We start from the raw sequence: 14257 nt of genomic DNA on the forward strand, positions 1-14257 counted from the left end.
TAAAATTTGGTGAACAGAGACATAGGGCCATAGATGGGTTTTAGGGGATCCAGTGACTCACTAAAATGGTATATAGCATGTGGGGTATTTGTGTGTGTGTGTGTGTGTGTGTGTGTGTGTGTGTGTGTGTGTTTAATTTTATAAGATGAAAGGATCATGGTTTTTATTATATTCTCATAAGTATCTTATGACCAAAAAGTTAAAAATCTTTTCTTTTCATAGGCTTGTATTTATTTTACTTTATTATTCAGAAGAATTAGGTGGAAAACATGAAGAATGCACATTTTTCTATCTCACTTTATAAATATGATCCCTTAGAATTATGATGGGTGATATTCCTCCTCTTTATTCTTTTCCTCTTCTTCCATCATTTATTTAAAGGCTTCTATTCAATGTATTAAGTGATTTACATATCTCATTTTTTTGTTCTTTTATTATAGTGTTGGAATAGGATCCATGGGCAGAAAGAGCTCCACTGGGATTGTGAAGAGTGACTGATATTTACTTTTTAGTTAGTGGGGGTTAGGGACAATCTCAAGGAATTTGGAAGCAATGCTTCTAGGACCTTGAGGGGCTAGCTACTGTTAAGAAAAGGTCATTATTGTTGTCTAGTAAAACATTAGTCATGGAACCCTTCAGATGTCTATCAGTGGGCCATGTGTTTGAGGGATGATTGCTAACATATATCATTGGGGTGGTGGGGGGAAGAGATGTTTGTGGTTATCAGAGCAGAGTAACACTAACTAGAGCAAAGCTATAGTGGTAAAACTTTAAAGGAAGTCCTTTGAGGTTGCTGTATGTAGTGATACAATCTATATGTCTCAGGAATCTTGCCTGGAGACTATGAGCTACAGCAAAGTCTGGCCTTTGTTCCTTTTCCCCCCTTAACAACTTTGATCCTTAAATCTTTAAGGTTGCTGGGAGTGGAAGGTCTCATCTTCTGTAGCTTCTTTTGGCTGAATGGGGCATAGTGATGTCCCTCCAGCCCTAGAAGTTAAATAAGTATAGTTCACTTAGAATAAACTGAGTTAAGTGTCCTGTCGGAGGAAAGTAGCTAGTAGGCAGGCAGTGACACTGAAGGATGAGCCAGTTCTACTATTTCAGCCTCTTTTTCCCCCTTAATCTAGAAAAATTTGAATCATTCCAAAGATGTTCAGAAGTAATAAACTTATAGACATCTCTGCTCCAAGGAGAATTAATTCCTCTGTCTGTTCTATATTCTCACTATACTGTGATTAAGTTGGGGGACTTATTGACCATTATATCCCTGGTGCTTAGTATGATGCCTAATATACAGTAGAATTTTCAAGAATTTATTCTAAATTGAAATTTAATTGATTAATGAGCTTTTATAATTTAGTAATTCCAAGACTTGTATTTCAGTAGCTATGCGATCAACTCTCTATGACCTTAATAATACAGAAGTTTCTTCATTTATTACACTTAGTGTTCTAATTTTTAAAATTTAGGTTAGTATGTAAATTTTAGATCCAACCTATTTAGTGTTATTGTGATTATTTCATAAAGGAAATGCAGTCCTATAAAAGTTAAGTCATATGATAACATGATTTTTTTAATTGAATAATGTAATTTGCTAACTTTATGCTTATTTCCAGCTCCATCTAACATATGAATCAGTAGATATTTGGTTGAATTTGTTATTGTTTGGTATAATTTAAGTGAAGATAACTCAGTAATCTTATTTAAATTTTTTAACATTCAGAAATCTCCTTGTATATTATTTTACTACCATGTTGCTATTGATATTCTATTTGTTTGTTTTATGATACTTTTATATAACCCTTAACACAGATGAGATATAAAACACTATAAAATCTATCACAGTTGAAACTCTAAACCTTCCTTCAACCCATGGGAATTCATTTGGCAGAAGGCCACCAAAACCAGTTCTTTTTGATGCTTAGTTTCTAGTTTCTGCTTTAATTGCTGCCAAAATCTGAGCACTTGGGGATTTAATTGCTCATTATATTTGTCACAGTGGTGTCACAGACCCAAATAAAGACTGCTGCATGAAAAATATTTATGGGTATTAATGTGGCCTAAACATGTGTATATTGGATTCCTTTTTTTTTTTTTTTTTAACATTGTAAAGTATAGCATGTCAGAAATAAAACAGAATTCTTTAAGAACTTGGGCCCCACTTTACTAATAAACTATTATTATCCATCCAGTCCAGTATCTAAATTTAACAACCAACACCTAGGGGAGGACCTATTCAGAACTTTTTTATATTCGTTTTATTCAGTTTGCTATTTTGAAGTAGTCTCTAAGGGATTTAAGTCTGGCTCTGAGGACAGACTAGTTGGGTTAAAATCTCTGTATCCCTTACTAGTTATATGATCTTGGGCAAGTTATCATAGTCTCCCTGCGCCTGTTTCCTCATTTATAAAATATGAATCACTATGTTGTTGTGAAGATTATATGGGCAAAGTTCCTAGAAAAGTGTCTAACACAGAGAAAGCCCTCAGTGTTTGCTAGTTACAATAATTCAACTTTATATGCCAAAAAAACTATGAAGTTTAGCATCGTCGTTGATATGAATTTCCAGTTTCCTACTAATTAAGTAGGGATAACCTTTGCCTGCTGTAGCAAATAGCATGCCTGGTCAGCACTAAATCTAGTACCTCTCATGTCCTTCCCTTTTTACTGTGTTCCCACTTGCTTGTTCCATAGCCGTAGGCTAGTAGTCTGCTTCTTGTTCCAGTCTTTTATTACTAATCACTTATTTTTCTTGTTCTTGTGCTTGCAAATCTGAGGAGTAGTTTGTTTATTCATTCTGTGTGTCCCCTTTTCCCTTTTATTTACCCTCTGCCTTTCCTGTCTTTCTTTCCTATAAAATACATTGTGTCTGCTGTGGTGGTTGCAATTACCTTGAGCAAAGAAAATTATTAAGCACTTGAAAGGTAGGAGAGGTAAGTCATCACCATGGACAAGGTTTTTTTTTTTTTGTTTTTGTTTTTGTTTTTTTTAGAATAGTTGGGAAGTTTTTTGTATCCTGGAAATTAAGTCCCCTATGTCTTTCTTATGCCTGAAATTGTCTTCTGGGATAGTCCTATAGTACAATATAGAATCCCCTAGAATGAACAACATACTAAGTATCTGTTGCATAAAAATAAATTTGTAATTTTTCTCAGATTCATACTCATGTGAACTAGGCCAAGAATAGATTTTGATTGGACATTGGCTCCACTTAGAGTTGTCTCTAACGTTAGGGAAATATTATTAGTGAATAGAACACTAAGTCTGTTTTCCTCTCACCCAATGGATCTGATGTTTAGTTTTATTTATGGATAGGATGAAGAGATAAAGGTGTTAGCTGCTTGAGATGTTTCTCTCATTATCTTAAAAGAATAGCATTTGTGTGAATTAGAATTAAACTCATGTATCTCTTCTCTCAAACATTGTTCCTGAAACAAAAAAAAATTGTATTTGATTTCCATTTCAGGACATTGAAGTATTTTGGGGGAAGCTAACATACCATTAAATGCTTACAGGGTTGGCTGGCCTGCCTGCCTGCCTGCCTTCCTTCCTTCCTTCCTTTCTTCCTCCTTTTTCATTCTGTTGGGCACAATAAGCTTTGTGTGGGCTCAGGGAGTGTGAAACTTGGAGCCTTCTTTCCTTTTCTTTTAGTCAACATGATACTCATTTTGGGTTCCCATTCTACCTCATAGCAAAACATGTAATTTTAAACACTTCCAGATAAAATCACTGCTCTAGGGGCGCCTGGGTGGCTCAGTGGGTTAAAGCCTCTGCCTTTGGCTCAGGTCATGATCCCAGGGTCCTGGGATCAAGCCCCTTATCGGGCTCTCTGCTCAGTGGGAAGCCTGCTTTCTCATCTCTCTCTGCCTGCCTCTCTGCCTACTTGTGATCTCTTTCTCTGTCAAATAAATAAACAAAATCTTTAAAAAAAAAATCACTGCTGAAGTTAAGCGTTTTTGTCATTGAAATGAATAAATACTTATAGATGCTCTGGAGTACTCTCTCTTTGTTCTGAGAACTTATCCTCAATTTCTTTCTTTTTTTTTTTTTAAGATTTTATTTATTTATTTGACAGACAGAGACCACAAGTAGGCAGAGAGGCAGGCAGAGAGAGAGAGGAGGAAGCAGGCTCCCCGCGGAGCAGAGAGCATGATGCGGGGCTCGATCCCAGGACTCTGGGATCATGACCCGAGCCGAAGGCAGAGGCTTAACCCACTGAGCCACCCAGGCGCCCCTTATCCTCAATTTCTGGAGCCACAGTGAGTTTGCTGGGTCCACTTCAGGGCTCCCTGTTCAACTTTCCTCTTTCTTCTGCCTCAGGAGAATGTCCTCATTTCCTATTCCTGAAAAACTAGACAGAAAAACTAGACAGTCAAATAGTCTTTCACCTCTATGGTTTATGCTCAGGATGAGCCTTTAAGAACTCAAAATCCAATAATTTTTCTTTTTTTTTTTCTTTTAAAGATTTTATTTATTTGTTTGACAGAGACCACAAGTAGGCAGAGAGGCAGGCAGAGAGAGTGGTAAGCAGGCTACCTGCTGAGCAGAGAGCCCGATGCGGGGCTCCATCCCAGGACCCTGGGATCATGACCTGAGCTGAAGGCAGAGGCCTCAACCCACTGAGCCACCCAGGTGCTCCAATTTTTCATTTTTTAATGTCTTTCATGAGCTTATTCTTCTGCAACTGTGGAGGCTAAGATAAAGTTTAAAATTATGAAGAGGAGGGAGGTCATGAAAGATTCCAGGGTCAAAAGACAAAACAAACTATTTTTTCTTTATGTTCTCAATTCACTGCATAGAAAAGGAGGCAAATGCATTTGTTTTAATAACATCTACATCTGTGTGAGATTCCAAAAACATGTATTTTTGAAAATATAAATCTGAAAAAAATAAAAATTTCCTTAAGAATCGTGTTTTTTAAAAGGTATCTACACTTGGATTTTACTGTAATATGAACTTTTCCAAAATTGATTAGATTAACATTCATTTTTTGGAAGGATCTATAAATTGTAAGAAATAATAAAAGCTTATTTTTTATTTTTGTTTATTGTATTTATTACACAGCTTTTCCCAGGGGACTTCAGACATGGATATTGGGATGACAAGAGGCTTTTGTGGACTTCGTCTGTGTTTGCTTTTGATTCTAAGCTACTATCACACTGTTGTAGCGGGCTGCCTTAAATATTTGTTATCTGTGACTTTCTTTTGCCATGAGCATTATTGCTCTAGTCTAGGGAGTAACATTAAATGGCTAAACTGAGATCTTAAAATTCTCTCTTAATTACAGTAGTGCAATTAGCAGGCCCTTCCATCAGTTTTAACAATTAAATCTCACATTTCCTATAGCATTGTGGGTCTTAAAGACAGTACCCTAATTCAATACACTTGTTTTTAAATAAAGAGATTCAGATATAGTGTTTGATTTTGTTAATCCCTGTTGGTAAATGCAAAGTGTAGAAGATTTTGAACCATACAAAACAAATACATACTATCAGGGGACAGATTTATTTCTATGAAATGACTCCATTTAGCAAAAATGTGTGTGTGTGTGTGTGTGTGTGTGTATTTAAAATTAGAAATTTATTACCAATATGCCCATAGCAATTAAATAGAAATATCTATTCTCACATCTGATTTAGAAACCATCTGTGAGAAACATCAAATAAAGGTAAGTGCTGTTTTCCATATCTAAAATCAAGTAGTAAATTTTGAAAAAAAGAAGGGTTATGAAACCTTCTGCTTTAAGATTTAAACATGTCTCTTAGCAGTAATTCATCTAAGTTGTTAGAGTTGGCAAACCTAGTTGCAGAGGAAAGAAAGTAAGATTATATGATGAAAGAGAAAATATGCATTATTTTCTATTAATGGTTGAACTGGAGGGGTGAAGGAAATTAGAATCAGAAATCTTGAATTGGAGTATCGACTTTACCATAGAATACAATAGTCACATACTTGGAGTGCATTTTAAGTGAAAACAATTTGAATTACATGGGAATAATCTCAGTCAATGAACATTTGTTTTTCTTTTTGAAATATTTTTAAGCTTTCAATTAATTTTCAACCATATATTCCTGTCCTATGTTTAAAATATCATTAGCAAACCAAATAAAAAAGAAATTGGCTAAATAAATAACAGCACATTGAGGCACTGGAATATTATGCAACTTTAAAAATTGCATTGTGAGATGTGTTTAGAATTATGGGTAGATACTATTCATATATTAAGGTTATATGAAGGTTAAAAATAGTGCATTCCAAATACCATATAACTAGTAGTTGTGCTTGGGTCTTTTTAGGTATTCATTTACTCCAAAGGGCATTATTTGTGTAGCAGTTGTTAACGTAAGCTATGTTGTAGGTTGCATGTAGCAAATGGATGTAACTGAATTTATCACATGACTTTATTTTTTATTACTTTGTGTACATTGTAAAAGTAAAGAAAACTGATGATTAGAAATTTCCTAAACAATTTGAAATAAATGAAAACTTTCATGAACTCACTGGCAAACAATTAGAGGAGGAAAAATCTTAATAAAGTGCATATTTAATAGAAATGTTAAGAAATACTGAAACGATCCTGTTTTACATTAAATTTCTTTTATTGTTAGCCTTTATTTTATTGTAATGTATTAAGAAAGCAGCATAGCCAACATAAAATGTACAGATATTTCCAAAAACTTTAAAAATTTCATTTGTTTCTGAATTATTTTGAAATCAAAAGACATATAAAGCCACAACTGAAACTTTGAAAAACATTGGTAATTGTAATTTTACAGAAGTGCCCTTGTTTATTCAACATTCTCTGGTAATCTGAATTACTTATTTCATTTCAAATAAGGGTAAGTTAGACTTTGTTATAGGAATTGGTTGTTTTATACAGAATTTTAATAAACAATAATATGTTATTCTATGATTATTAGTTGATAGCTAATATTTACTGTGTCAGATACTTTGAACTTCTTTATATGCATTTTTACATTCTAATTATAGTGATATGTGATTGCGTTATGATTTCTAAATCAGAATTCAAACTCTCTCCTAAAAAATTTTATTGCAATATAATTACACATGGAAAAATAGAATGTTAGTACTCAGTTCCATGAATTTTCACAAAATGAATTAAACAGTGCTGTAGAAGACCCTTTTGTGTCTCCTGTAGCCACTATTTTGATTAGCTTTGCCTATTTTTACAATAACTTCACGGAGATGTATTTACATACCATAGAGTTCACTTTTATGTATATTCACATATTTTTATTCACATATTTTCATATGTTCATATTCACATATTTTTAGTATATTCACAGAGATGTGCATCTATTACCACTAATTCCAGAACACTTTTATCTCCCCCAAAAGAAACCTCATTACCATTAGCACTCATTCCCCCACTTTCTTCATTCTTTGGCAACCACTGATCTCCTTATTGTCTCTGTGGATGTGCCTGTACTGGATGTTTTATAGAAATGGAATTATACAGGGGCACCTGGGTGGCTCAGTGGGTTAAGCCTCTTCCTTTGGCTCAGGTCATGATCTCAGGGCCTTGGGACTGAGCCCCGCATTGGGCTCTCTGCTCAGCAGGGAGCCTGCTTCCTCCTCTCTCTCTGCCTGCCTCTCTGCCTACTTGAGATCTCTGTCTGTCAAATAAATAAATAAAACCTTTTAAAAAAAATGGAATTATACCATGTGGCCTTTTGTATCTGGCTTTTTCACTTAGCATATTTTTAAGTCTCATCTATGTTGTAGTATATGTCAGAACTTCCTTTTTATCGTGAAATATATTCTGTTACATCATTATACTGCGTTTATTATTTTATCAACTTTTTGAGTTTTGGATTTTTTTCTATTTTTTGTCTGTTATAAATAATGATGCTATGGACCTTTGTATACAAATACGGATATGTGGATGTATGTTGCCTTTCATTTCCATTCTTATACCAATACCACAATGTCTGGGTTGCTTTAGTTTTAGTGTCAGTTTTGAAGTCATTAATTCCTTTATGAGTCTTTCAACTTTGCACTTCTGTTTTTAAGAATTTTTTGACTATTCTGGTCCCTTGTGTTTTTGTATGAATCTTAAGATCAGCTTGTCAAAATCTGCAACAAAATGTCAGCTGGGATTTTGACAGGAATTGCACTGAATCTTTAGATTACTTTAGGGCATAGCACCATTTTAACAATCTTAAGTCTTATAATCCATGAACATGGGATGTCTTTCCATTTATTTTTGTCTCCTTCAATTTTTTTCTTGATGTGTTGTGCTTTTCAGTGCACAAGTCGTATGCTTCTTTGTTTAACTTATTCAGAAACATTCATTCTTTTTTTATTCTCATATAAATGGATTTTTTTTTCATGTTTGGGTTTATCATTGTAACTTTACCTGTTTTGAACTTTATATAAGTGGAATAATTTTGTTATGTGTTCTTTCTCTTTTGTGTGTCACATCTTTTGCTCAATATTATGTATGTGAAATGTATCCATGCACTCCATGTAGTTGTAGCATGCTCATTCTTATTGCTATATAGTTTACCATTGTATTACTATATAATGATCTATTTATGTATTCCAACTTGATGTACATTTGACTTGTTTCAGGTTTTGGCTATCTTGAATAATGTTACTAGTAACATTTTTATACATGAATTTAGGCGAACATTTTATAAATCTGTTCTGGGTATATTCCTAGGCATGAGTTCAGCTTTTGAAAGTACTTCAAAAAGCTTTACAAAGTGATTGTAACATTTTACAGTTCCAGTGGCAGTGCTTCACTTGCTTTCTATACTAAAAAAGCAGTTTGTGTGATCTATATTTTAGTCATTTTCACAGTGTGTAATGATAATTCCATTGATTGTTTCTTTGTTTGTTTTTGATTAGTAATTTTGGACATTCTTTTGCATATAGTATTTATATAAGTCTTTTGCCCTATTTTTTATTGAGCTATTTGTCTTTTTTATATTTATTTGTAGGAGTTCTTTATTTATTATAGGTGTAAGTATTTAAAATAGTGTTAAACTGGCCTAAGTATAGAAAATTGAGTACTGGTTCATAATGGAATCCAGAAATAGACCACATATATACTGTGACTTACTTTATGGAAAAGATTAATTACAGTGGGGAAATGATGATACTTTCAATAATTAGTATTGATTTAATTACCTATATGGTGTGATTTCCTATCTCACATCATATACAGATATCAGTCCCAGAGAACTGAACATCTAAATGTGAAATGTAAAATAATAAAGTTTTATTAAAAAAATAGGAAAATATTCATGACCTTGAAGAAGTCAAGTATTTCTTTAAAAGGCAATAACTATTTCCACAAATTTAAGTAATAATAAATTTGACCTCATTAAAAATAAATTTTCTTTGTGAAAAGATGTGCTATTAAGGTGAAAAGATAAGACATATAGCAGAAGGAGATATTTGCAATTTATATATCCAAAATAGGACTGTTATTCAGAATTCAAATTGTTTTAGATATATTTGGTAATTTTCACCATTTTCACTGTAAAAACATGTTAATGTGTTAAAAATCTTTGGTCTAATTTGGCTGCTTTAAAAAAAAGCAAGATAAAAATAATGATCTATATATTTCAGTAGATTTTAAATAAGTTAATCTTATAAATTAGAAATTATTAATCTAAATTCTGTAATTTTCTAAAAACAGTGTTTTTAGTTAAAATTTAAAATGGAAGGAATGGGGATGCCTGGGTGGCTCAGTTGGTTAAGCGGCTGCCTTCGGCTCAGGTCATGATCCCAGCGTCCTGGGATCGAGTCCCACATCGGGCTCCTTGCTCGGCGGGGAGCCTGCTTCTCCCTCTGCCTCTGCCTACCACTCTGTCTGCCTGTGCTCGCTCGCTCTCTCTCTAACAAATAAATAAATTAAAAAAAAATTTTTAAATGGAAGGAATGCATTCATATTTAAAGTTTTAGCTTGTTAAATTAGCTAAAAGCTGAATCTAATTATTTTATTACCTAAATACCCCTAAATCCTATATAAAATCTAATATGCCAAAAGATTCATGGATACATTTTTAGTTTAAAACTTAATTCTATACTATATTATGTTTTCAGAACTTATTTGGGTCATGTAACATTTAGTTATAGATCTAAAAATGTAGTTGAGATTGTAATAAAAAATAAAAAATAAAAATTGTTAGAAAATTCAGTCCAATAAAATAATGCTGAGAACCTGATATAATGTCACTTAATTTTAAAGAATTGAACTTATTTATTTTTAAACATATCTATGTATAAAATATATATTTATTTTTAAACATCTGTATACATGTATTTATAAATATCATATATACAATTGTTAGTTAAAGATCTCACTCTAAAATTTTGGTTGCAAATGTTGGAACTTTTATAATTATACCTGGGCTGTATCTTTCCATGTCAGTAACTGCTAATTTTTTTTAGAACTAGTTATTTATCCTATATAGTTTGTCATGATTTCAAACTTACTTTTATTGACTTTCTCTTTTGAATTCAAACTGGTTTTGATATGCTTGAGATCATTTTAGAGAACTAATTTTTAAACCTCAAAGCTTTAGGAGTTGTACTGATTTTATATAAAATTAATTTATTCTATTTACCCCATTTTGAAAAACTGATAAAAAGACTTCTGTGATAGCTGTATCATAAGACATTTTTATTTTGTTACTGTTGAATTCACACTGTCAATTTTAATGAATCCCACCCAATTAAAGTGGTGTGCATATTTTTCATGAGTCCATAATCAATATAATCAAGTATATTTTTACATAATTGCATAGATATAATTTTATCTCAGGATGTTGGGGGATTAATGTGTTTTTTTTAATATGTTGCAGAAATGCGAGAAGCTGGAGAATAATTTTGATGACATCAAGCACACGACTCTTGGTGAGCGAGGAGCTCTCCGAGAAGCAATGAGGTAAGTCTGGGTCACCATAGCAACAGTCACAGATGTGGTAAAGAAAAAGTCATTCTTCATTATTGGGGGAACAAATGAGTTCATTGCCACCATTCAGCTCTGTTCTCTAAGGTATTAATTTGTCAGTGGAGAGACTTCCCTTGAGGCTGTACTTTGGTTTTGAAGCTGCATAAATGTTAAGCCTCAGTGCACAGTAAAAAATGTAAATGTTTAATTTGTTACTTAAAATGCTTAAGGGGTGTCTTGTTTTATATTTATACTAAACTGTGTGATTGAATGGAAATATTGTTCATCTAAATTCTGCCTGAATATAAAAAAATAAACAGTACAATGGTGGTTAAACTGAGTAGTATTTTCTCCTAATTAATATTTAATTTAAAAAGAGGTACTTAAAATTTCATATTCTATTAGATTTTATAGGATTATATCATAGTGTTTTTAAACTGATTTATATTTTCACACTTTTATAAAGCATATGGATTAACTTTTTTCAAATATAGTGAGCTTGTTTTTTTTTCTTTTTTCACTTTTTAACATTACTATTCTAAATATTTTTCTGAAATCTTCCCAAACTTGATACCTTTTAAAGAACTTTTAGGAAGAGTTTTTAAATCCATCTTTTACTAGATATTAAATATGTGTGAGGAATAAAACTCATCATCCTTAGAGCTAGAAAACAACAAATGAGATTAATCTTAAAAGTTCTGAGCTGAACATTTCAGTGGGATAATTTCTGTTATATTTGTATAGAAATAGTGTATTTACTTCTATTTAGTCTGAGAAACTATAATTGATTTTTAAAATATATCTCCTATAATTTTTTTTTAGGATCTTAAAGTTAAAAATAATTTAAAAATAAGAGAAAGTATAAATCTATGAGGCTTCCTAGAAGGGTAGCTTGGGTACAATTTTGTTATTGCTAGGACACAGTTACCATATACTTTAGTTTAGAAGCTGCTCTCATTTAGTAACCTTCCTTTTACCATGCAAGCAGCAGGGGAAAGTAATTAAATTTAATAGAAGCTGCCCTCATTTTGAAGCCACTTCTATTTAAAACCACAGGGGGAGGTAATTAAATTTAATGGAAACAGTAGCTTCTACACAAAGATACATGGTACTTCTGTATAGATGATTATGATGTCACAAAAAGAGGAATAATATATTACTAGTGCTGAGAAATTACCAGCTGGAGCAAGTGAGCCTATTTTATTGTTAATGTCTTTACTAATAAAAAAAGAGGGAAAAATAGAACTGAGTATACAATGGAGAATTTGCACCTATAAAATGCAATCAAACATTCACAGAAGTTTTTGAAAAATAGTAATAAATTAAAAATAAGGTATAAAATAGATTGTGAAAAAAAACCAATGTAGAAATTATGAATGAACTCCTGTTTTTCAACATAGTCTTTATCCTGTATCTAAAACTACCACAGTTATAAGTTGAAGACATCGTTTTTGTACATGCTTGTTACAATGATTTTGAATATATTAAGTGTCCACCACCATATTTATCTAGGAAACTACAGTTACTCTCTGCATCTTTTTATATATATGCAGTTTGAAGTAAACACATAGGCACACAGGAAGACAAAGAGAATGCCAGCTCTGAAGCTCTGAATAAAAGAAGTGAAGCCCTAAAATATAGAAGGAATTACAGAGGGGCAATGTGAATGAAATGGATGTGACTGAGGGAAATATAATGAACAAGGAAGGGACGTGTAATTAGTATAGAAAATTGGTTAGCAAGGAAAACCAAACTGAGTTATGGGAGAACTGTGTACAAAGAGATTATTGTGCCAAATTTTGTAATACTTACATTTTAGAAAATGCCAGGATAATCTGCTTTTGAAAAAGTGAGATGAACTAATAAGAAAAACGAGTATTACCTTGTTGGTATAAGATTTCAGTCACTCATGCTATCAGATAAAGCAGTATTCTAGATAATTTAAATCAGCTTTTAATTATATGGTTGTATAATGTACTTTGTTTACATAAGCTGCATTTTTTACACGTACACACATATTCATAGTGTTTAGATTCACTAAACACGGATAATTCAGTAACCAAAGTATTCAACAATTTAGTATACTGTGGGCCTGCCACTTTTGTTTTTGCTTTTGTTTTTTGCCTTTAGGAAATGTAGCAGGAGCTCATTCTTTTATATGTAAGATTATAGAAGCATAGGGGGAAAAGTTGTGATGCTCTGTGACTAAGAATAAGAGGAGAATGCATAAAAGGGCAAAAATTAATTGTTCTCTCATCTGTGATCAGTTTTTGCCTTATATGAAGAGTGTCTGGATCACAGAAAACTATGGAGAGGGTGAGAAATTTGTTGTAGGCCTTGCAAAATGGCCAGTTTTACGGGTAGAGGGGATAGAGTTGAGCAGTCATAGAGGCCTGCAGATGCAAGGTGTACATCGGGAACAGTTAGTAGCTGATGTAAAGCAAAATTTTTCAAGCTCTTTTGAACATACGTTTCCCTACAAAACTCACATAGGCAGAATGTTTGAATTGGTAACATCTCTCCTTATAGGTCAAGAATCCTTGGGTGGAAATGAAGCAGTGTGAAGTTGGCAAAGGTGATGGGAGCAATTCAGAAGCTCAGGGTGCAAGAAGGGCAGTGGGAGACAGCTGTGAATAATTTGCTGAAATCCTCAGCATTGGGGCTGTCCTTAGAAGGCTGGCTGGAAATGTGTTCGTTACTATATTCTGGAGACCAGTTACCTAGAATCTAGCTTGTTGTGATAAAGAATATACATTATTTCAAGAAGTCATGTTTTTAGGGGCACCTGGGTGGCTCAGTGGGTTAAGCCTCTGCTTTCAGCTCAGGTCATGGTCTCAGGGTCCTGGGATCGAGCCCCGCATCGGGCTCTCTGCTCAGCGGGGAGCCTGCTTCCCCCTTTCTCTCTCTGCTTGCCTCTGCCTACTTGTGATCTCTCTGTCAAATAAATAAATAAAATCTTTAAAAAAAAAAAAAGAAGTCATGTTTTTATGGAAGGGGGTGACAGAACTAAATATAAAAATTAGAATTTTGTAGAATTCTAATGGAGAAGAAGTTACAATGCAGGGATAGGTAACAGTCTTTCATTTATTTAATAAATGTTTATTGGGTTTTTGTAATATACCAGGTGACAAAAATATAGAAATTAGTAAGAGACAATCCCTGCCCTCAAGTAGCTAATAGTCGAGTGGAGGAGACAGGTATAAAAATCAAATACTTGATGTAAAGACTCAAAGCCCCAGTCTTGAGTCCTTTCTTTGGTTCCCCAAATTCCATGGTAGCTTTGGTCTTGGTCCATGACATGGCCTAGCTCAGCTATGGGAACATTCTCTT

At 33.1% G+C, this 14257-nt stretch overlaps 1 protein-coding gene across 1 annotated transcript in view; it reads left to right on the plus strand.

Annotated features, from left to right (window-relative positions):
* Positions 1–14257, plus strand: part of DPYD (dihydropyrimidine dehydrogenase) — an 842461-nt gene that overhangs the window by 92143 nt on the left and 736061 nt on the right. Inside the window, exon 3 of the mRNA XM_080800117.1 lies at positions 10839–10921. Within this exon, the coding sequence (XP_080656243.1) occupies positions 10839–10921 (83 nt within the window). The remainder of the gene's footprint in view (positions 1–10838; positions 10922–14257) is intronic.

This window comes from Martes martes, assembly GCF_963455335.1.
Source record: "Martes martes genome assembly, chromosome: 4".
Lineage (NCBI taxonomy): Eukaryota > Metazoa > Chordata > Mammalia > Carnivora > Mustelidae > Martes > Martes martes.